At 40.1% G+C, this 25,000-nt stretch overlaps 2 protein-coding genes across 3 annotated transcripts in view; one reads left to right on the top strand and one right to left on the bottom strand.

Annotated features, from left to right (window-relative positions):
- Positions 1 to 2,467, top strand: part of LOC124391715 (vitamin D 25-hydroxylase) — a 4,727-nt gene extending 2,260 nt beyond the window's left edge. For both annotated transcript variants that reach the window (XM_046858467.1, XM_046858468.1), the window contains exons 3-5: positions 295 to 924; positions 1,012 to 1,338; positions 1,585 to 2,467. In XM_046858467.1, coding sequence (XP_046714423.1) covers positions 295 to 924; positions 1,012 to 1,338; positions 1,585 to 1,766 — 1,139 coding nt within the window. In that variant the 3' untranslated portion in view covers positions 1,767 to 2,467. The remainder of the gene's footprint in view (positions 1 to 294; positions 925 to 1,011; positions 1,339 to 1,584) is intronic.
- A 725-nt stretch (positions 2,468 to 3,192) lies between these two features.
- The window catches only part of pde3b (phosphodiesterase 3B), a 59,405-nt gene continuing 37,597 nt past the window's right edge, over positions 3,193 to 25,000 (bottom strand). The window contains exons 3-16 of the mRNA XM_046858202.1: positions 20,599 to 20,841; positions 19,879 to 20,024; positions 19,503 to 19,609; positions 18,959 to 19,136; positions 16,384 to 16,475; positions 15,989 to 16,158; positions 14,509 to 14,634; positions 12,643 to 12,754; positions 12,355 to 12,468; positions 11,023 to 11,222; positions 7,947 to 8,150; positions 7,590 to 7,751; positions 7,274 to 7,508; positions 3,193 to 6,815 (exon numbers count right to left, since the gene is read on the bottom strand). Coding sequence (XP_046714158.1) covers positions 6,574 to 6,815; positions 7,274 to 7,508; positions 7,590 to 7,751; positions 7,947 to 8,150; positions 11,023 to 11,222; positions 12,355 to 12,468; positions 12,643 to 12,754; positions 14,509 to 14,634; positions 15,989 to 16,158; positions 16,384 to 16,475; positions 18,959 to 19,136; positions 19,503 to 19,609; positions 19,879 to 20,024; positions 20,599 to 20,841 — 2,331 coding nt within the window. The 3' untranslated portion in view covers positions 3,193 to 6,573. The remainder of the gene's footprint in view (positions 6,816 to 7,273; positions 7,509 to 7,589; positions 7,752 to 7,946; positions 8,151 to 11,022; positions 11,223 to 12,354; positions 12,469 to 12,642; positions 12,755 to 14,508; positions 14,635 to 15,988; positions 16,159 to 16,383; positions 16,476 to 18,958; positions 19,137 to 19,502; positions 19,610 to 19,878; positions 20,025 to 20,598; positions 20,842 to 25,000) is intronic.

Here is a 25,000-nt window from a genome sequence, read left to right as displayed (position 1 = left end):
ACATGTTCTCAAATGATCAGATGAACTCACTAAGACAATTGTACATTCTTGTATTACTATAAAAATTTACTATTATCTTTTTCTTCTACACATGTGCCTGCTGGAGAGCAGGTGCATAACTGAGCTTTGGCTTTAGAGTTTCAACATACTGAACTATTTGCCTTTAAATGAGAAATGGGCCAAGGCTGCAGATTGACACATAGCTCCAGGAATATTCTGACACTGACTAATGGATTTGCTTTAGATTTTTTTTTTTTCACAGAATGCTTACTTCTCATTCATTTCGCTTTCCAGGACTTTTGAACTGCAAATATGGCCGTGGATGGATTGAACACCGCAAGCTGGCCGTTAACAGCTTCCGCTATTTTGGCAGCGGACAGATGATGTTTCAGAGAATATCCGAAGAGTGCATGTTCTTTGTAGATGCCATTGACAACTTTAAGGGCAAACCTTTTAACCCAAAACACTTGGTTACCAACGCAGTCTCCAATGTTACCAACCTTGTAATATTCGGACGCCGATTCACCTACGATGACATGGACTTCCAGCACATGATTGAAATCTTCAGTGAGAATGTAGAGCTGGCTGCAAGTGCTTGGGCCTTTCTCTACAATGCTTTCCCCTGGTTCGAATACCTGCCCTTTGGGAAGCACCAGAAGCTCTTTCGCAATGCCGATAAAGTATACATCTTTCTGCAACAGATAATCGAGCGCTTTTCACAGGGCAGAGTGCGACAATTGCCAAGACATTACATCGATGCCTACTTAGACGAAATGGAACAGAGCTCTAGGGACAAGAGCGTGTCCTTTTCCAAAGAGAACCTGATCTTCTCAGTAGGAGAACTCATTATTGCAGGCACAGAGACCACTACTAATACCTTGCGTTGGGCGATGCTCTACCTGGCGCTCTACCCCAGTATACAAGGTACGTTCACTGCATAGCTCGTCTTTGATTTCTTAAAGTGTGAGCATTTCTAAAGAATTTACAGTTTCCCCCGGCTTCTGTGCACAGATAAGGTTCACAAGGAGATCGACTCTATTTTAAATGGCAAGCTACCAGCCATGGAAGACAAGCAGAAGATGCCTTATGTGGATGCTGTGTTGCATGAAATCCTACGCTTTTGCAACATCGTTCCTCTTGGCATTTTCCGGGCCACTTCTCAGGATGCTGTCGTGAGGGGCTACACCATTCCCAAGGGGACCATGGTCATCACCAACCTGTATTCTGTGCACTTTGATGAGAAATACTGGAGCAACCCTGCTATGTTCTGCCCTGAAAGGTTTTTGGACAAAAATGGGAACTTTATCAAACAGGAGGCCTTTCTTCCTTTCTCAGTGGGTAAGTATTTTTGCCAGCAATCAGAAATGTATAAAAATTCATCTAAGCCCAAAAACATCATGCATCAATTAACCAATGGGGTGTGGAGAAAAAAGGGCTAAAATCTTAGGTGGTATCAGGAGAGGTTCAACAACCAGGTCCTTGAAACCAGAGATATAATAAAAGGAAGTTATGTAGGAAAAGGATTTGCATGGACATTGCTATTTCATAACCTTCTAAAAACTAATGTCTCATCATTGTCTTTAGGCAGACGCCAATGTCTCGGTGAGCAGCTGGCCAGAATGGAGATGTTCCTTTTCTTCACCACGCTGCTCCAGAGGTTCCGCTTGCAGTTTCCCAAAGGCTACATTCCAAGCATCACTCCTAAACTTGGCATGACCCTTCAGCCACAGCCTTACACGATATGCGCTATCAGGAGACAGCAATAAAACGTTATCCGGTTGCCAAAAGCAGATATTCTCTCACCTCAAAGGACCTTATTGAGAAATTGGGGCCAAACCAGCTCAGCTTTTTTTTTTTTTTTACTCAGAATTCTGTCCTGTTTGGCAGAAAGCACTGACCTGGTATTGACTGCAGAATTCTTTGAATGTGTCCACAATGTTGTTTCAGTAAGCACATGCTGAGTGTGAGCACTAGATAAGGCTTGGAAACACACACGCACAGCTGAATACGTTTACGCACACTGTAATGAATCAGCGATTGAGAACACTGTTGCAAATGTGAGTTGTGTCAAAAAAAAAATGGAAAAAACAACTGGTTGTAAGTGTAAGGGACGTCATGTCAATAATTTACAGAACTTTTCAAAGTTTTGTGGGTTTTTTTAAACATTCCTTGAAATTAAGAACACATTTGTCTCATTTGTGTACTGAAAAGACTGCATAGAGCAGCTTTCTTTCTCAGAAAGATTTGCAAATGCAACTCGCATACCTTTGTGCCAATGTAGCAGCACTGAACCACCTGCCTCTGGTTTATCTGAGGAGAAACGTCCTGCCAGGCTGTAGGTCCACAATATCCCCATAAGGGTTTCACTGCCAGTGACAAAGACTTTTGTAGGATGTCTGAACTTTGTACCAAAATGTGCCTTTCATTATTATAGATTATTTCATATTGTAATGTTTACTTGACAGAACTCCAGTGTAAGTATGAATAAACAGATCAATCCTTTTTTTCACTTCTACAGTGTCTGGCTCATTTAATGACTAACATGCTTAAAAAAATTTGTGTCACCCAGAGCTGTTTATGTCCAACTACTTAAGGAGGCCAGATATTGAGTTTGCACTTCAATTTAATGAGGAGTTTGCTGTAAATGTAATTAAAGTTTTTTTGACAATATATATTTTTATAGACCCCCCTTTTATAACAGTTTTATTGCAGAACACAATAAGTCTAGCACCATGTCGAGTCGTTATGTTCCAAATGACAAAAGTGCAGGATGATGGGTATAACAGGCAACCAGAGAGCTCATCTGGTTTCATCCACTCCGAGATGATAAGCAAGTCCAACAAGTGATGGAGCAGGTAGCACCAGGGGCAGATATACTCTGGGTGAGCTGTCACAGTGATGCTGTCTTCTGGGATGATATGGACGATCTTAGCTTAAACGGAGAACCTTCTCTTAGGGACTAATCATCCACCCACTGTCATCTTCCAGGCAGCTCTACCCCAGAGGATGAAGCGGATTTCATTAGTGAGCATGGGAGAGTAAACAAAAGCATTCCCAGTGAGATGTGCAGCTGCCGATATTGTTAAAGAATTATAGCCAAATTTCACAGCAAATGGGGAAAAGAGGAGGAAAGTTCAAATGCAACAAAATAGCATCACGTTTCATTCAAAGGAACGACACAGACATGAAAAATATTTTCAGGGATGGTCTTTATGGACAGATATAAATAACAGTGGGGGTAGGGGGCTTGATGGTGAGGGTATTAGAGAGTCAGTTTCTCCCTACAAAGTTGAAAAGACTGAAATGGTTACATCAGACACTGCTATTTACTTGCTACATAAAAGTGCTTTTAAATGTAACAAAGACAAGACATTTGGAGGGCAAAAATATATTAATGAGAAGACATGCTGAATGGCATTTCTGACATGAAGGAGAAGGCGGATAAAGTGGTGAAGTGAATAAAACGATGCTGGATTCCAGGTGGTGACAGAAGCACAAGAAACAGAAAGGAGAGGAGAGAGGAGAGAGGGAGAGAGGAAGAGAGGAAGAGAGAGAGAGAGAGAGAGAGAGAGAGAGAGAGAGAGAGAGAGAGAACTGGAGGCAATATGGTTGCTTTGTAGCAATCCTCAATTCCAAAATTTGATGAAGACACAAGTGCATGACAAAGCGACTGGCAGTGGCAGGGACAGAGAATGTGGATGTGATGGAGAGAGTGGGAAAGAGAGAAAGAGAGAGAAGACGAGGGGGCTTTTGGCACTGCAGCGAGCTGACTCACAGCATCCAGCTTTAGCGGGGAAAAAATAAAAGGTTCTCAGCAGAGTGGTTATGCACAGAAACAGACAATGCACCCCAAATTATTATTAAAATAACACCACACCCAAACATATCCGCATCTGTAAATAGTATTAGATTAAAAACTCTGGGAACAGGATGATACAGATTCTTAATGTACAATGTCAGCTGTATGTAGAAAACAGATGCATTCAGTTGATTAATTAAAAAATATATAATATATATTTTATATATATTTATATATGCAGATACTCTTTCTGTGCAGAGATTAAACACTTGTTTGGTAGTAAAATGTGCACATTTATAGGTTGTTTCATTTCTTTTTTCATTTCGTTCATTTTTTCCTTTTTTTTTTTCTTTTTTTTTTCAAATATAGCTTGATGTACACTGCCTACTTGAGAACTTTCCTATCCAAACAAAATGCACTGAGGAGAGCATCATGTCAGTCTCCCCCCCTTTCCTGTTCTTTATTCTAGTGGAATGCCTAGAGTTCTTGCTTTAGAGAAAAATAGATAGAGCTATTAGTATTAAACCTGCCTTATGGTGAAGGATACGAAAATATAAAAAAGTGTACAGCTTTTCTCTTTTTGAGGTGAAACCCTGGATCACTTCAAATTGATGCACTGGCCTGCTTGCATGTTTGCAAAAAGAAAAAAAAAAAAGGTGTGTCCACAGTGTGATTTAAAGAAAATAAAAATAAAATGTTAATGGCTCGAATAAAAGAAGAACTCCAGTCAAAAACATCTAGACTATTGTGTGTGTACATTTTCTCAGACTGCGTTTTAGATGGAAAACAGAAAACAATAACTGGGGGTATGGGGGAGCTGATAATGCTCGCTATCGGAGATCATTCTTCTGACTGAATTCCATCTTCGTCACGCCAAAAATGCCCATGTCTTTTCCCATTTTATAAACTGAACTTAAAAAAAAATTCTAAATGTTCTGACAAAGCGCCTAAAATCGCTTCCTTTCTGTCACTTTAAACTGTCGAACATTCTGCATGAATCCTGAGAAACTGTGAAGAAAAATGTGTTTTTAAGTGTCATTATAAACACCAGGTCCATAAGTATTAGGACACCCACGAAGGTATTTATTAGTATGCCAACCTATGTATATTGAAATATCCAGATTTGAGTGAATTTACAATCGAAACTAGGCAAAATGTACATTTTTACATTTCGTCTCCTAAAATTAAATTGGACAATTGATTGCACTTTTGTTCCAGGGCCAGATTTGCGTTATTCATATTGATTTTCAGTGCGGCGTTTTCATCTGAAGTGTACTGCCTTCTTGTGGCCCATACACGCCTGTGGGTATTGATGCGACTGCTGGGAAAAGCACAGGCGAATATCTTTCAAACTCACTGGATAAAGTTTTACAGTGCGGCCGAACGACAGCACAAAAGAATACTTCAACAGCAATGCGAAAACCTTCTAAAGCAGGGAATGGAAATGTTCTACAATAGTCAATCATCATGTCCTGAATCCAACCGAGCTGCATTTCACTTACTGAACGAAAAAACAGTGCAAGAACAAGTAATAAGTAAAGACCTGGAAGATCATCACCAGAAAGAAAACCCAGCATCTGGTGATCCAGATTTCCAGACTGTTACGAACTTCAAAAAGGAGTCATAAACAAGTATTAAAAAAACGACAATTAAATAAATGAGTTTGTCCAATCACCTCAAATCCCTACACTGTTCCATCCAATTTTTTCTATATATGATCACTTATTTTCCATAGTAGAGCTTTAAAAATAACACTTTGTCAATGGCCAAATACTCATGGACCCAACTCTATACAGTGTGCGTGTGTAAGATAGTTATTAAAAGAAAAGAAATCGAAGTAGTAAGATCCCTTCATTAGAACAGCATTTCTTTTTGTTCCATACTTTGAACAGTATACAAGAGGAAAACAAGGAAAAAAACCAATGGCAACTTTGCATTCCTGAGGAGGAAAGAAAAAAGGAAGAAAAAAAAAAAAGAAACCTTATGAACACACGTAAATGTATAAGGAAACTAAAAACTAAAGGCAGGTGAGTAAAAAAAAAGCATCCTAAAATGATGCAGAAGTAAATATTCTTTTTTTTTGTTTTTTGTCAGTCAAAATGTCAGCATTTTCCATATTAAAGTCCTAGTGGCTGAGTTCAATGATACAGTGTTTTCGTGTCACCAGCATGAGGAGGAAACGGCACGTGTCGTGATGAAGGTCCATCACCAGGACCATGTATGGGGTGCAAAAAAACAAAACAAAACAAAAACCCAACAAAACAAAACACAAAAAGGTTTAGACAGGCACATTTGATTTATGCTTTTAAAGTATTCCTGACACTGAGCCTGATAAAGCCTCAGCCTCATTTGTTTGTAACTGTTCGCTTTGGTAACAAGTGATGACTTGAAAGTCTTCTGCCATTCTGTGTTTTTTTTCTTCTTCTTATAATTGTAATAAGTACCTATGGGAGAGTTAAGAGCTCTGCTTTCAAGGCAGCATCACAGCCAAATAACCATGGAGTTTCGTTCATTATTTCGTTCTCTCTTTTCCCCCCCTCATCCTCCATGGGGTGAAAGTGCATAGGATGCTCTCACAGTAGTAAGGCCTTTTTTTTTTTTAGTTTTTTTTTCTTTAACACCATGTGAACTGCGTCACAGTGATTCATTTCAGTACAGGAAATCTGGCAGAATCGTCTGGTGTCATTTCGGACTGCGTGTCTGTGTTCTGATGGAGGAGAGGAAAGAGCAAAAAGTCCGTTGCTTGCTACAGGCCCCTCCCCGATCGCCTCGAATCAATCCCCCTCTTGCTGCCGCTCCTCTTCTTCAGCCTCCTCCTCGATGACCTGAATGTCGTCTGAGGCCGAGGAGGGAGAAGGAAGGTTCAACATGTCGGCCTGCTGCTGCTCTTGCTGCTGATGAAGACCCAGGTCACAGTTCTTCTCATCTTCCTCGATGATCTGTTTCCACGCCGTGTGGTTTTCAGTCAGGTGCTGCATGATGCTGCAGAACAGATGCTGGCGACTTTTCCTCGGCTCTGCAAACAGAAACGGAAATAATTTAAAGCTAATGATGGAATAAAACAGGAATTGCAGATCCGGTTTAGGCATCCTGTCAGTGGAGTGTCAGAGACTCACCTCCGGGTTTTCAACAAAGACCTCAACTGATTTTCAAACAAATGAATTCAGCTTGATAAATAAAATTGAAAGGTTTGCAGATTTTGTTTAGTTTTTCAGAACTTTGACTGTGGATGTTTGCGGTTTTGAGCTCCTGCAGTTATTCCTGTTCGTACTGGAATATTTTATTTCCTCCTTTTAGATGAAATATTGAGAGATCCAAATATGATTCTCTGTTGCATGTCAACATCATATTTAAAAATTTATTATTTTGTAAATTAAAAGCTTTTTTGGTTTAATTCCCCCAAACAACTCATTTATGCATGTAAAAAAGGTGATGGTGATTTTGGTCGAGGCAAACATTCCATGTAATACGCACTTAATTGCAGCTCTTCATCGAGGTCTTCGTCGTCAGTCTCTGTGTTTTCAGCATCTTCCTCTTCCCCGTCTTCTTCACCAACCCAGTAACCTGGGAGGAGGCCAGCAGCATCGTACGAGTTGCACAGCGGCCCGACGATGTGCGTGATGAAGGACTCCTGCAGCTTGGCCAGCTGCGGGGCAGAGCGGTCCATAAAAGGGCTGATGGGTAATCCGAGGTGAGCCTCCTCATCTCCCTGTGGAATAAAAAGGAAACAGTTTACTTCTGATTTAGTTCAAACCTCTACACCATGCAGCACGCATTCAGCACTCAGTACCTGTTCGTAAAACTCGTTCACGATGCCCTCTGTCCATTTCAGGTGGAGCTGACGATCTTTCGCCGGTCCATTAATATCTGCCAGCTTGATGCACACTTGGCATACCAACAACCTGTCATTCTCATTGGTCCAGTCGATACCTGGGCTGTTCACATCCGTAACCTGTCAGCAAGAAACAATATATCAGGCGGTCTTTAGAGGACATTTGCGGTTCCAAAGGAAGCAAATTTTGGATTTCTTTTACAACGAACACTTACTTGGTCTGAACTCAAATGCAAAAAAGGTTTAAAATCACTCAGTTTTAGGCTTCAGTTGAATCTAAAAAAAATCCCTAACAATCAAGTTTTTTTTAATCACCTTGGAGTTAAACTCTGCTAAGAAATCAAAGTGCTTCTTCAGGTCTGTGGCGAGGATGGCCTCAATAACAAGAAAGCGAAAACGCTTGAACTCAACATGGTCCAGGTGGCACAGAAAGTTAAACTCAGGCTGAGACAGGAAAAGGCTCCATGCAGCAGCAGCATGATGGTTCTCCAGAACAGAGCGATCGTTGTACAGAACCGCCTGGACACACATGAGAGAAGATGAGGGAGAGGGAGAAATTAGTGGCTTCAAGCAGGTTTAATCTTTTTTAAATAAAAAATTAAATAAAATAAAATAATTCAGAGCCAAATCCAAGGCAATGTGGCATTATGGTTTCGAAATAGTCGTCTTCTTTTGGCTGCTCCCATTAGGGGTCACCACAGCGGATCATTCGTCTCCATACTACTCCGTCCTCTATATCTGCCTCTTTCAAACCAACTACCTGCATGTCTTCCCTCACCACATCCATTGACCTCCTTGGTCTTCCTCTTTTCCTCCTTGCTGAGGATGGAGCTACCAGCATTCTCCTACCGATTTACCCCATGTCTTTCCTCTGCACATGTCCAAACCATCTCAATCGGACCTCTCTCAATTTGTCCCCAAAACGTCCTACGTGGGCTGTCCCTCTAATAATCTCGTTTCTACTCCTGTCGATCTTCGTCATTCCCTATAAAAATCTCAACATATTTAGCTCTGCTACCTCCAGCTCCACCTCCTCAATGCCACCGTCTCTAAACCATACAACGCCGCAGGTCTCACCACTGTCCTATAAACTTTCCCTTTCACTCTTGCAGATACTCTTCTATCACAAATCACTCCTGCCACTCTTCTCCACCCACTCCACCCTGCCTGCACTCCAGGTACCTGAACTCCTCCACCTTCACCACCTTTTCTCCCTGCAACTGCACCACTCCACTGCCCTCACTCTCATTCACACACACGTCTTACTCCTACTGACTTTTATTCCCCTTCTCTCCAGCGCGTACGCGTAACACTCTTCTCCACCTGCTCCCTACTCTCACCACAAATTACAATATCATCCAAAATCATGGTCCATGGAGACTCCTCTCTGACCTCTTCCATCACCATTGCAAACAGGAAAGGTCTCAGAGCCGATCCTTGATGCAGTCCAACCTCCACCTTGAACCAGTCTGTCGTTCCTACTGCACACTTTACTGCTGTCACACTGTCCTCATACATGTCCTGCCCCACCCTCACATACTTCTCTGACACACCTGACTTCCTCATACAATACCACAACTCCTCTCTCGGCACTCTGTCGTACACTTTCTCCAAATCCACAAACACAAAATGCAACTCCTTCTGACTTTCTCTATACTTCATCAACATTCTCAAAGCAAATATTGCATCTGTGGTGCTCTTCCTCGGCATGAAACCCTACTGTTGCTCACAGATAATCACCTCTTCTCTCGGCCTGGCTTCCACTACTCTTTCCCATAACTTCATGGTGTGACTGATCAACTTTATCACCCTGTAGTTACTGCAGGTCTGCACATCTCCCTTATTCTTAAAGATCGGTACCAGCACACTCCTCCATTTCTCAGGCATCCTCTCCCCTTCCAGAATCTTGTTAAACAATCTGGTTAAAAACTTCACTGCCATCTCTCCTAAACATCTCCAAGCTTCTACTGGTATGTCATCTGGTCCTACTGACTTTCCACTCTTCATTCTCTTAATCACTGCTCTCACTTCCTCCTAACTAATCCTATCCACTTCCTGCTTCACAATCTTCACATCATCCAACCTTCTCTCTCTCTGATTTTCCTCATTCATCAGCTGCTCAAAATACTCCTTCCACCTTCTCAACACACTCTCCTCACTAGGCAACACATTTCCATCTCCATCCTTTATTGCTCTAACTTGCAGCACATCCTTCCCAGCTCGGTCCCTCTGCCTGGAAAATTGGTACAAATCCTTTTCTCCTTCCTTAGTGTCCAACTTCTCATACAGCTCATCATATGCCTTTTCCTTGGCTTTCGCACCATCCCTATTTACCTGCTGCTGCATCTACTTGTACTCCTGCCAATTTTTTTCATTACTCTGTTGATCCCAATTCTGTTACGCCAACCTATTTCTCCTTATGCTTTCCTGCACTTCCTTATTCCACCACTATGTCTCTTTGTCTTCCTTTCTCTTTTCAGATGTCACACCAAGTACCTTTCTAGCTGTCTGCAGTAGTTGCCCAATCATCCAGTTCCTCCTCACCACCACTGAGCCCCTGTCTGACCTCTTCCCTGAATCTCACACTACAGTCTTCTTCCTTTAGTTTCCACCATCTTATTCTTCTTTCAATCCTCACTCTCCTCCTCCTCTTCTTCACCTCCTTGCAGTCTCCGATCTCTTTCAGGTTGCATTTCTTACTTAGAATATAATCCACCTGTGTGCACCTTCCTCCACTCTTATGTCACCGTATGATCATCCTTCTTCTTAAAATAAGTATTCAATACTGCCATTTCCATCCTTTTAGCAAAATCTACCACCATCTGCCCTTCCACATTCCACTCCTTAAGGCCATACCTACCATCACCTCTGATTCCTTTACCTACATGGCCATTGAAAGGCACTGATGACATTTATCATCACCCCTTTAACGTCCATCTTCACGTTCATCACTCTTTTAGAAACTCAGTATCACACCTACACCATTTCTCTTTCCATTTACACCATGATAGAACAGTTTCAACCCACCTCCAATGTTCCTGGTCTTACTCCCTTTCCACTTGGTCTCCTGAACACACAAAATATCTACCTTTCTCTGCTCCATCATATCAGCTACCTCTCTCCTTTTACCAGTCATAGTTCCAACATTTAAAGTACCAACCCTGACCTCCACTCTCCTACACTTCTCCTTTCTCTGCTGTCTCTGTAGACGTCTTTGGTTTTGAAATGGTATAATTCTTTAAAACATAGTTAGGCCATTAATATTTGGACCGCGATGCAATTTTCACATCCTTGTCTCTGTATAGCACCATGTTTGATTTAAATAGCACAATTAAATCATTCACAGACTTTACTGTCAACCGAATAAAGAACGCAATAAGATGAAACATACCTGAGGGGCGTTAGTAGCTACAAGGAAGGCATTTGTGCGACCTGGGTGATCGTAGTCGTGCATAGCAGCTGCTACATATAGTGCCATGAGCTCAAGGGCAGGGACGTTCCAGGCCAAGCAGCCATAACTATTGTCTGAGATGGAGGAGCTTTTGGACAAAGCATAAGACACGCGGCCAGGAGAGATTCCACTGTCCGAGTCTGTGACGAGAAGAAAAAAAACCTCAGTGCCTCATGCAGACACATACACATATGACTATAATAATAATATATAAAAAATAAAGATACTTAAAAATCATAGGAAAGAAAAAGAAAGAAACAAGATTTCCATAATAAACCCCTAACTGCAGTGTCCTTGTGCAGAGTCACAGGATGACATGGTCTAAACTGATTATGAACAAATAATCAACTAAAATGCACAATTAATTACATAAATTAATAATAAACAAACAACCTCAAAACACGAATCTATTGTATATTACACAATTTTTTTTTTTTTTTTTTTTGTTCGCTCGGTTGCTGAGAAATGCAGAGATCAGCATTGTGTGCATGCTGCAAATGTCCGCTGCCAGACAGTGAAGTCACTAACGTTTCACAAACTCAACACCTTCTTCCTTTTAAAGCGTGAGCCCCCTTTCGCTGGAGCAAACCGAATGACTCAGGCTGCGCTCCATTTGAGAAATTAAACCGCTCATCAGTGGCCTTAAAATAAGTTGTGAAAATGCTGAGCCAGCAGTGGCAGTGGATCTCAATCACGGTGCAGACTCTTATGAGAGCTGCGGCTCTGAGAGGGCTGATTTACTCTTGCCGGATCAAAGGGATAAAATTAGCACAGAAACAACCAGAGCAGGCACGGTTTAGATGCAAGCCATTGGACACGGAAAGGAGGGGGGGGAAAAAAGGAAAGGATAATGTGATGCAGCCTTTTTCCAGTGGCCACTACGTCACAGTGTGGTTTCTAAATCGAATCCAAAACTATCTGTATCCTGGTACAGTTCCAGTCTGCAGTACATTTTAAAGTAGGAGTAGTAACTCCTAATAGGAGTTTGTAAAGTACAGTCGTTTTCTTGTTTTCCCCTGGAGGGGTTGAAGATAAGTAGAAAATGTTGCTTCTAAAATTCCCTGAATGATTTTTCTTTAAAATAAAGTGTACATGCCTGGAGGCTCATTTATTTGATTAAAATCTCCATCATAAATCTCCTGAGACAAAAAGGTTTAGTGATTATAAGATAAAACTGTGTGTCCTGGAAAAAAAAAAAACAAGAAATAACTGAAAGAAAGAAACCTTTACACCACCACTGGGGGGAGCAGCACAGGTATAGAGGTTGGGTACCTGTGTCACTTCCTGTCACATGTTCATTATGAATCTGCTGGAAGCCTGGGATGGGTCTGGTGGTGAGGTACCACACAGCGTGAAGGACGTCTGTAGCATGGACACGATTGTGATCTGAAGAAGCAACACATCCACAAAGCACCACATGAGAGATGTTCGACAGCCATCCACTGTATTATATCTTAAGTCTGAAATCGTAAATTCTCGGCAGGATTTCTTATTGCGGATCCCCCAAAAAACATTTTTAAAGTTTCATTTACTTTTGACAAACGATAATTTAACTCTCACAGGGTATATCACGGTATCCGTTCTCCAGAGCAGAGAAGTACGTCATGAACTCCCGGACGGGGATTTTGAAGATTTCAAACAGACCCGTGTCCTGGAACAAAGTGTAGGCCACCTGAGAGATATCCGAACAAACAAAACTTCATTAAGACACACAACAGGCCTTCAGTGAGGCGTCAAGTCCCTGATGATCAGCGTCTATCAGTCTGAGCTGTAAAGGATCATCAGCACTGCGACACACAAACAAAATGCAAGGGTACAGTCGCATACTGTTGCAAATGAACACTAAATGGATCTAAATAAAACTTTAGTGACTTCCTCTTGATTGTATTTTATATATATTTATTTATGCCCCCTTTGTAACTTGAAAATATCGTCAAGACATGGCGATACCCAGGAGTCTTAAAGAAAAGGTGGGGTAGAGTACTGTAATTTGTTGATAATTTAACTAATTACAGTACATATTTAAGCAAAACAGAGCAATTTACAGTATTTATAATATAATTTACAGTAATGTATAAACTATAAGCTGCGCTTGTGGCAAAAAAAAAAAAAATATATACATATATATTAGGGATGCACCGAAATGAAAATTCTTGGCCAAAACCGAAAAAGAGAAAAGCAAGGCCGAAAACCGAAACACAAAGAAATAATGCCAATTATTATTAATTATTGTTTTTTCAATTGCATAAATTAATATTAAAGTTTCAAAGAATAAATCAATTACAAATTATGAAAATATTTATTTATAGCACATTGCAACAATGCACAGGATAAAATAAAATTCAAACAATGTCTGTCGTGAAACTGATTGCTGAAATATCTGCAGTTATATGCTTATGGACGTGAGTTGCAACAACATTAAACAGCTGAGGTAAACACACCTCTGAAAAATGTCGTCTGCTCGGCATGGCATAACGGGGCTAAATGTGCTCGATCAGCCTGCGAAACCTCACATCTTCTACGACAGAGAATGTCTGATCATCTAAGGCAATGAATTCCATAATCTTTTTGTGTAATGACCTTTGCCTTAACACCATCACTGGGAAACTTCCTGCCTTTTCAAAAACGTCCGCCACAGACGGAGTGCACGTGCTCGGAGGGGTTTTGCTTTTCTGTGCCGCGTTCCTCTCATATTCAGCATAGCGATCGGGATGTTTGGATTTCAGCTGATAAATTAAACCTGACGTGCAGACGCACCCCCTCTTGAAATTTCGGCATTACATGTTTTGCAAATCGCTATCCGTGGGTCTTTCTCAGATATACTGAAATACGTCCACACCGCAGACATGTTGTTTTAGACATGCACGTGCAGGCCGCGGTTTCTGTTTGCGTCATCACAACAAACTGTTTCGGCCGTGTTGTTTCGGTGATCAACGTCTTTCAAAATGCACTTTTGGGCCATTTTCGGCGGCCGAATATTCGGAGCATCCCTAATATATATATTTTTTTGGGAAATTAAACACTGCTTTAGAGGAAACATTTCATGGAAAAAAAAAACAGGAGGGCAGACTGAAATTTACTGAAAATAAATTTGTTACAGTTTTACTTTTAATTTTGTCCATGTTTTTACAAATATCTGGCAACACAATAAACATTTTATATAACATATATACACTGTGGAATAAAGCCACATTTTGTCCTGCTATAGACACGACCCCAAGGATCTTTACACAGCCACTTAAGCTTTTGGACACTAGACCATAAAAAAAAAAAAACCCTGGTGCTGAAATGCAATGTCACTAGCTATTACTACAGTCTGAAATACAGACGTATTACTTACATGTGCTTAACAATATTTATCATGTAATACAAGAATTCTATAATAGTAAGATTCATTTTTAAGAAGAATCAAGTTTCTTTACTAACGGAGCTGAGGATCCTTCCCGACTTTCCTCCCGTCCTTTCCATCAGGTCAAAGATCTGGAAGTTCCAGTTGTTGAGCTTCTCTAACAGAGCATCGTGGTCCTCCAGCAGGGGATCTAATTTGAACTCCTAGGAGAAGCAGCAAGAGAAAAAGATGAAAGCTTGCAGTAATTTTGAAATGGTTTTTAGATGATGTCTAAAAAAATTAATCTGTGGTCTGATACTCAACAAGTCTGAGCTCACAGGACCTCTGAACACCTGCGAGGTGCCAACAGCAGATCCTGATTAGCTTTATTTCATACATTATATAGACAAAAGTATCGGGACACCTGCTTTTTCCAGTGGATCCACAAAGCCATCTCCATAAAGATATAGAAGAGGCCTCTCAACCCTACTGAACACCGTTGGGATAAATTGGAACACTGACTACACTGCAGGCCTCCTCACCCTACATCAGTTCCTGACTTTACTAACACCCCTGTGGTAAAGGGTCCACAGAACTTTCAGGGTGGTTCATTTCACTCTGCGTGTCTTCAGCCAACGAAAGATGGACTTAATATGTTTAAGACTTGAGTTACCACATTTTTACATAAGACATGCAACTAATCCCAACAGACAGAAATAACACCTAACAGAGGTTTTTATACTAATGGTATTCGTAGTCTGCATGCTAATGAATCAATGTCAGAACTTATTTATTCATAGAGACTTTGAAGCACTTCAGTAAGTTGCTCTGGATAACAGCATCTGCCAAAAATTGATCAGACAGATTTATCTATGTTTATTTTTAAGAAAGTTGTTTAGAAATCGTGCTGAAAAATTAGTTGTGTGTCAGAAAAACAACAAAACTGACTTTATATTTATTCACTTTACATATGTTTACATATTTATCACTTGCTGTAAATATGCCACTTATTTATCTGCACTTTTGCACGACTGCTACATTTTTGCACTTCTGGTAGATGCCAAAATGCATTTCGTTGCTGTGTACCTGTACTATGCAATGACAATAAAGTTCTATCTATCTATCTATCTATCTATCTATCTATCTATCTATCTATCTATCTATCTATCTAATCTAATCTAATCTAATCTATCTATAAGTCGCACAGGTTTTTTTAAACTTGTATACCGAACTTGGAAAAGATGTAGTATAAAGTTTCAGCTTCAAAATTCCCAGATCCCCAAACAAATGCAAACCCACACTACCGTGCTTTATACTAGTCTAGAATGGGCAGGTTTTAGAAAATGTAGACATTTTACTTATTTAATCGTTTTTTTTCTCAGTTTAACAGTAGTGTGCACACATTTCTGATTTAGTTATTAAGTCACTGCACCATTTCATCTACACGTAGTCACATGACCTCAGGAATCAAACTTCTTTGTTCTTGTGTTTCTTTCCTCATTTCTTTCATTATTACATACTTTTTTCCACCCAATTACTCATTGTCCCCTCATGCAGAAATACGGATGTTTATTGTACCTCAGGATGAAATGTAGTCTCCTGCACGCCTGAGCTTCGCTCTTTCTCCTCGTCTTCTTCGCGCTGAACTCGTTCTTTAGCTGTCACAGTCAGTCCCGATTCCTCTCCCTGAGCATCCTCTCCGCTTTCCTCCCTGATTAACCCGTCACCGCTGTATTCTGTCCCCTCAGCTGAGAAAAACAACCATGCAACATCTGACTCAGGTTTATTATTGTACGTGTGTGTGTGTGAGCGCTGCACGTGTGTGTGAGGGAGGTGTGTGGATGTGTAAGAGAGCTATGTGAGAAATGTGTGTGTGGAATAGGTTTGAGCGAGGCACGTGCGGGAATTGTGTGTCTGTGTGTGAGAGAGATAGGTGTGTGTGTGTGTGTGTGTGTGTGTGCGAGAGGCCCAACCTGATCGTCTTCTCTGCAAGTCTGTCCCCAAGGTCATGTGACTGTCACCCACCTCAGTGTTAGTGCTGCTCTTGAGTATCTGTCGCCCACAACTTTACACACACACACACACACACACACACACACACAGGACATGTCACATGTAGTGCAAAAATGTAAATACAGCATACAACAGCAAGTGATTGTGTGTGTAAGTGATTTTAAAAAGTTCCTAATCCTTCATACACAATTACAAATAACACACACACACACACACACACACACACACACACACACACACACACACACACACACACACAGAATCTGCCCATATTTGAACGTTTTCACTGGCACACATGAGAAAGTGCAGTTTTGAGGCTTTTGTTTTTGGAATCCTTACAGTCGCTGTACACTCCTGTACCTTCCCATTCACAAAATTTCTCAACCCATTTTGCAGGGTTTCTTTTTAATCATCTTAGATTTGGCTTTGGTGACATACTGAGAATCTACCAAACCGTTTGCAAACGGCACCACCTTAAAAAAAAAAAAAAAAGTTGTATTTTGGGCATGGTTTTATTTCTTATTTGCAGAAGAGTAGGCAAAATATCTACATACATACATATACATTATATATTTCCAAAATGTAAAACTGTGTTGCAGTGATTCTGCGTATGTCAAAGCATTTCCGGTAGCGCCATTTTCAAAGCACGGTGCTGTCAAAACAAATTGGCCAACTTGTGCTTCTTAAGTTCAGCTAAAATAGAACAGTTAAGATATTTATATCTTAAAAATGAAAAATAGATGATAACGTGGAATTGCCGGACCCGTTAAATCAGACATTGAGGCCACAACTTTTCATTCAGAACATCAAGTGTTTACCTGAAGTACTGTATCCAGACGTGTATTATCATCTGGTTGAGCAGTAAAGATTGATCATAGTCTGGATGCCTACACTTACTTCCTTAGCGGAAATGCCGTAAACATTTGGTCATACACTGTAAATGATGTTTATCTTGTGTTTGGTAAAGTTGAAGCTTCCGTTTGGTTCGTTCTATTGTTTTTAAAGAGTTTTGTGTGGAAATAATGAAATGTATTAATAAAATATAATTATTAATTATCAAATGAAGTAAAAGGTTAATACAGTACTATATACATTACATAGCCTTTTTGGGGTGGCGTCTATCAGTTTTACAATTTATACCGTTTTATTTTATTTCTGATCAAAGGAACGAAATCCACTAAATAACCCAAAAAGTCTTTCCATTACTACAGGAAAATTCTACATTAGCTAGTTATGAGGTAACTCACCTAATAGCATGGCATGGAAAACCCTTCACTGAAGGCGAAAGAAGTGTCTGATGAAAGTTGGCACTATAATTTGCCCGGAAAAGATGCAAGATTTAAAAAATCGATCTTTCAAGCAAACATTTTCACTGATGACGCTGTGCAAGAGTCGACTGAGAGCCAGTCTGACCGACAGCTGTCTCTGTGATCTGCTTCGTATCTCCTCTATACGACTTACTCCTGACTTTAAGGCACATCATCATTGTTCACATTAATAAAGTTAATAGTGGAGTGAAAGATTTATTGAAAGCGATACATAGTGTGTTTTAGGTTAAATTTGTAAATCATGGGGCATATATAAATATATATATATATATATATATATATATACAGCCTACACAACATTAATAGAGAATAGCATATGTCAAATATAAGCAGACAAAGACAAATGCATGGCAATAATCAATTAGCATGTCGAATATTTTTTTTGTTTGTTTTTTTTTAAATCATTATTTCAGCCATTTAACCCGAGACGGCACAAATGTTTTTGCACCTGGCCCCAGCAGAAAAAATGTGGACACCCCTGGTCCATACAAAGACAGTAGGACAATTTTAGGGATTTTAGCTACAAAATATATATTTACCCAACAAGCCCTTGCACATTCTTGAGGATTTAAACTGAAATGCTTTTTAAAAGTAGTTGAAAAGCAGATAAAAATCCATAACCATCTGGCAAAAAATAAATAAAATGCATGTTTTTTTTACTGACAATTTAACTTCTGAAAATCTGTTCCACCGCAGAGCTTTTGGTGCTCAGTAAATACTGGGGGTGAAACGGTACACAAAATTCACGGTTCGGTACATACCTCGATCATGGTACCGTTCGGATTTGGTGAGATTGGGGGAAGAAATCTAAAACATAAAATTGCTCATAATTTTTTTATTAAAGACGTTTATTATTATTAACATTTCGGAACATCCACTAGTTTCTTTTTTTATACCACTGATTTTAATTGTGTTCCACATTTAATAACGCATGCATTCGGTTCGCATGTGTACTGAAACGAAAGCCCTGTACTGGAAAATTATGGTACGAATACATGTACCGTGTACCCCCCAAATAAATACCTGCCTGAAAAAGAAGGTAAATCAATCTTCCTTTAATGCTTTGTAACCCCGCAGGTAAAGTCTCAGGACAGAAGCCTTTTTGAGGACATCATTGGGGTTGGCCCGCCTCCTCCTCCCCAAAAAAGGGGGTAAATACAAGAATAAATATATACTGCATACCCCATTTTTGTGCCTCTGTTGTTACCTGGTGCAGAGAGAGCTGAGTGAAAACCCTGGGGCTTTGTGCAGGTTCAAGCTTGGCTTGGTGAGGATGTCTGCTGTGTCTGGAAACTCCACTGGAGAACGAGTGATCAGTGACGAACTCGGACAAGACGGGGGACTGTGACTCGGAGAACTGAGTGGACTCAGACTCGGAGACGTACCTGCCAAGGGAAAATAGACATTCTGTAAGCCTGGTGGTAAGGACAGCATTTTAACCATTACTCCAGGAGTACAGATAATGTTTCAACATATAGAAAGCGAGGTTTCTGGGGTTCCACTCGAATACTATAATATCCAGACAGCTTCAGAAAGGCCAATAGCTTCCTCAGTGACACGCCTTTATATGAACCAGAAGGCACACCTACTTAAAAAGGAATTGTCATTTCCATATTTGAAGTGTTAAACTGACAGATTTGCTAAAGCTAAATGTGCAAAAGCACCAGCATATATTCAGTGATGAAGATTTTGGGCATTCTGCAGTGTGGATGTGAGGAAAAAAAAAGTAAGTAAAGGAAATGCAGAACGACCTGGTCTTCTGGGCATGGTGTGTCCATAGGAAAGTGTAACGGAGGAGGATCTTTGCTTCGGGATGGTCAGCAGGTTGCTGTTTGGGCCATTGGAGAACGATCCCTGACTGTGAGAGACAGGGAAGTGATTAGTTGAAATTATTTTCAAGCGTCTGTGTGACAGTGCCACCTTGTGGACGAACAACAAAATAGCACATGGAAAAGAACAGCCTGCAGAGTTAATTCAGCCGTGGTACGAATCTGAACTCTGTGTGTGTGTGTGGGGGGGGGATTATCATGAAAGTGCTAAAGGGTGTCACGTGTGTAGACAGTGTTAATCAGGGTCACAGAATGCAGTCACTTTAGTTCTTTCCGATGACAGGGTGAGGACTCTGACCTGCTGGCACTGAGCTCGGGGTGAGATCTCTTTCCGTTACTGCGCTCCCAGCGAGGGGACGAGAGCGTCTCCAGAGGAGAGAGGGACGAGGACGCAGAGCTCCGTCTCAGCTGAGGAGTAGGCAGACTGTTCCTACTGCTCAGGCCCTGAGAGAAAGACAGAGGGACATCACACACTGTGTTCAATCTTTTTCAGTCACATTTACAGTGAGGGACAATTAATGTATATAAATACAATTTCAGTGATGGCTGTGTTGATATGATTTAGCATGGAAATGGAGGTCAAAAAAAATCTATTTGGCCAAACGTGTGGACTCCTGATCATCACACTATATATAAATTCCAGATTTGTTGTTTTAATTCTTCTGGGAAGGTTTTTCACTAGATTTGGAGGGATGGCTGAAATGTGTGTTCATTCAGCTACAAAAGAATTAATAAGATCAGACATTGAGTGAGAATCTCTGAGACACACCATGTCTTCATGGAGCTCTCTTTGCGTACAGGGGTGTCAGGCTGGGTTCTGGTTAGTCACCTCGGGTTGTTCCAGTGAAGGGAAACTGTAAAGCGCTACAAAGACATTCTATACAATTCTGCTTTTCAGAATTTGTTGTAAGATTTTGGGGGAGAAATGCGTATCGGAAAAGTCTACTGTGGTGTAAATTATTACAATATGAGATTCGTTTCATGACGTTACCCGGTCGGTGCATCAGTAATTTCCTACCTTCACAGGCTTTCTTTCAGCTCTGTCACTCGGATCCTCAGCCTCAGCACAGGGGTAGAAGCCGGGGAATGGTGTGAACGGATTGGGACGCGGCCGGCAGGAGCCTGAGACGCTGCTGATTAAACTGCTGACGCTGCGTAATGACGATACGACGTGAGGAGACAAAGACGAGTCTTGCAGCAGGTCTGAGATCAGATTCCTCACATCACTAATCACGGACAGATCTGCGCCACACACTGAACCCTGCAAGGCACACACAAACAAGATAGATCAATACATCTCACAAAGCTACTGATGTAATTCATTCTAATGTAGAGATGACGTCATCAGATCACCCAAAACTTCATATGAAGATAAAATACAATGCGGACACGTACAGTTGTGTTCGAAATAATAGCAGTCCAACATCACTAACCAGATCAATCAATGTTTTTGGAAGAAATCAGATTTGTACATGGCAAATATTTGACTAGGGTAATAGAAAACCAACAGACCCAACAGTAATGACATGCATGTTGCTGATTCGGTGTAAATGAAATCATTAATTGAAAAGTCAAAAATCAAAATAATAACAGCGTAGTTTAATTAGAGAGGTAAATTATTCTGTGAAAAAAACTGGTCTTAAACAAGTGTCCCTTATTTAAGATAGGCAAAGACTCAGCCGATGATCCGCTCCAGGGTGATCAAAGGAAGTCTAAAGTTACCTGCGAGTTCTGTAACAATTAGAAGACGTCTATGTAAAGCCGAGCTATCGACAAGAAGCCCCCGCTAAGTCCCACTGTTGAAAAAAACACACGTGCTGAAGAGGTTACAATTTGCCAAAGAACACATTGACTGGCCTAAAGAGAAATGGAGCTACATTTTGTGGACTGATGAAAGCAAGATTGTTCTTTTTGGGTCTAGACGGTTTGTCAGCCAACACAGAGTTCAAGCCACAGTACAGTGAAAACAGTGAAGCACGGTGGCACAAGCATCATGATACGAGGATGCAACTCATACTACGGTGTCGGGCCTATTTATAGCATTCCAGGGATCATGGATCAGTTTGCGTACATTAAAATACTCTAAGAGGACATACTGCTCTATACCGAGAAGGAAACGCCCTTGAAATAGTTGATGCAACAAGACAACGACCCCAGACACACCAGTAAGCAACTTAGTTCAAGACCAACAAGATTAACATTATGGAGTGGCCAGCCCAATCCCTGGACCTTAATCCAATTGAAAATTTGTTGGGTGACAAAAAAATGCTGTTTCCGAGGCAAAAGCACGAAATGCAGAGGAACTGTGGTGTGAAATGCAGTCATCCTGGGCTGGAATAACTGTTTACAGGTGCCAGAGGCTGGTCGACTCCACGCAGTTCTCAGAAACTGTGGTTATACAACTAAATATTAATTCAGTGATTCACAAGAAAGCTAAATCTTTAAGCATTTTTTAGTTTATACAGTAAATGTTTGACTTTCTACAGAAACATGCAGGGACACTGCTATTTTTTTTTTTTTAACAGTCTAATATTTTTTTCTTCAATTTCTGTAAAGTAATAACAAATGTAATAAATGTTTGCTTCATGTTTTGATCTCGAATTGACCGTGCAGTGTTCCCAATGCATGTATTGAAATTATTGTATTGGAAAAAAAAGTTATAATGATTTTGAGCTTTACTCCTTTTTCCTTTCAACACTGCTATTATTTTGAACACAACTGTACATGGGAACCATTTGGTTTATCGGCTTTAAAAGGCACACAAAGATTTTGATAAACCGATCCTTTTAAAAAGGACTAGTGGAGGCCTGAAAACAATATTCATTACAAAAAAATTATGAAATGTATAAAATTATTAAAAGAATGTTGTTTTTTGAATACTGCAGATTTAAAGGTGTTAGTAGAGATTTTGTCTCCACCCAGTGGTGATACTGAGTTACAGCACATTATCTTTTCACTCCGTCTAGGCTTCTTTACTTGCACTTTTTGAGAACATTAGCTTTATACACACATATATATATATATATATACATACACACACACACACACACACACACACACACACACACACACACACACACACCAGAGGTGGAGTCAGAGCGCAGGATCAGCAATGATACACTGGATACACTGCTACTGGAGCACAGAGGGTTAAGGGCCTTGATCAAGGGCCCCAAGAGTGGCAGCTTGGCGATACCGGGGCTTGAACCCCTGACCTTCCGACCAGTAACCCAACACCTTAACCACTGAGCTACCACTCCCCACATGATGTCTTTAGATGCAGTAGATTTAAATATTTCCTTCACTTGAACTAAGAGACCCAAACCTGTTCAGCATGACAATGTTCCTCTGCACAAAGACAACTCCATGAACATATAGTGTACATAAATTGGAGTTGAGTGGCCTGCTATAGAGCTCTGATCTTAACTCTACTAAACCTTTGGGATAAATTGGAACACTAATTTCACCCCCGGCCTCCTCACCCTACACCAGTACCTGACTTTAACCGACACCCTTGTGTCTGAATGATCACGAGTGGAGTAGAGTTTATTTTAACAGCAAATAAAGACAACATGGAAAGGGATCTAGAGCACACAAATCTTATGATAAGAATAGTTAGTGTGTGCTTGTGTGTACACATAATGAAAAGATGTCAGTACTCCACACAAAAAAAAAAAAAAAAAAACCAAGGTTCTGTGAAATGACTTGAAATGGACAAAAGTAATTGATGTCCCCCCCATTGTTTATTCCACGTTTAATTTGACAGAACACTTGAAATAATAAATCAAACGACATGGACACATTTGTTGAAACCTTTAGAAAAGAGATAAGTAATTGGATTACAGGAGGTTTTCAATGTTGTTTTAATTGTTTTCTTAAATTGCTATTACACACGTGTTCAGTCTGGTAATGAAAAAGATTCACTCTGCTGTTTGGAATCATGGCGTACACCACACTGAGCATGGATCAGAGAAAGCAAAGGAGAGCGTGTCTAAGGAGATGTGCATGTGAAAGGTAAAGGTTATTTAACAATCTCCAAGCAGTTTGCTGCTCCTGTGACTCCAGCTGCATATATTATTAAGAAGTTTAATGTCCATAAAACCGTAGCCAACGTCACTAAACACAGCCGCAAAAAGAAAATTGACCCCCAATTCAACACGAGACTAGTGAGAATACTAAGTCAATAAAATAACATTTCTTTACTAGGGATACCCAGAAATCTGTCCGTGCTCTCTTTTTTATTTTTATTATTCAAAATGATCTGTTGAATTAAAAATGGAAAAGAGTCATATTTATATGAAATATTAAATAAAAACGATGGATGGTTACTAATATTTTTATATATATATATATATATATATATATATATATATATATATATATATATATATAAAAATGCACTGTGTGTATATTATATATATATATATATATAAAAATGCACTGTGTGTATATTATATATATATATATATATATATATATATATATATATATATACACACAGTGCCCTCCACAATTATTGGCACCCCTGTTTAAGATGTGGTCGTGGACTTCTAAAAATTCTCCTTTTTTTTAAAACAACATAGAACCCAAATGCAAAAAAGAAAAATCCAACCTTTCATTTAAGTACATAACTTTGGTGGTAAAAAATCATACATTTAAAAAAAAAAATAAACTTGAAATCATGTGTGCCACAATTATTGGCACCCCTAACAATTCCTCTGAAAAATAAAATATATTTTTTTTTTTTATATATATTTTTCTGTAGTTGCTAAGGTTGGTCAGGGTATCTAGTGAATTTTAATTAGTAATTCATGATTTCCTGTTTCCCTGGGGTATAAATATGACGTGACACAGAGGCCTAATTCTCTTACCCATTTGTCAACATGGCAAAGACAAGAGAACACACCATTCAAGTAAGGCAGATGTGTGTCGACCTTCATAAGTCAGGCAATGGCTACAAGAAAATAGTCACTCGCCTTAACTTGCCGGTATCTACAGTCAGAGGAATCATTAAGAAATTTAAAACAACTGGAACAGTGACAAACAAGGCTGGAAGAGGTCCCAAGTTTATCTTGCCACAACGCACAGTGAGGAGGATGGTAAGAGAAGTAAAAAAATTTCCCAAGCTCACCGTCACAGAATTGCATCAAAGAGTGGCATCTTGGGGTCACAGAGTCTCCAAAACAACCATCAGACGCTCTCTACATGCCAACAAGCTGTTTGGGAGGCATGCAAGGAAAAAGCATTTTCTCACTAACACTCACAAACGTAAACGCCTGGAGTTTGCTAAGCAGTACTGGGACTTCAACTGGGATCGTGTGCTTTGGTCAGATGAGACTAAGATTGAGCTTTTTGGCAACAAACACTCTAAGTGGGTCTGGCGTAAAACAAAAGATGAGTATGCCGAAAAGCACCTCATG

Source organism: Silurus meridionalis, chromosome 9, assembly GCF_014805685.1.
Source record: "Silurus meridionalis isolate SWU-2019-XX chromosome 9, ASM1480568v1, whole genome shotgun sequence".
Taxonomy (NCBI): Eukaryota; Metazoa; Chordata; class Actinopteri; order Siluriformes; family Siluridae; genus Silurus; species Silurus meridionalis.
This window is presented reverse-complemented; position numbering and strand designations above follow the sequence as displayed.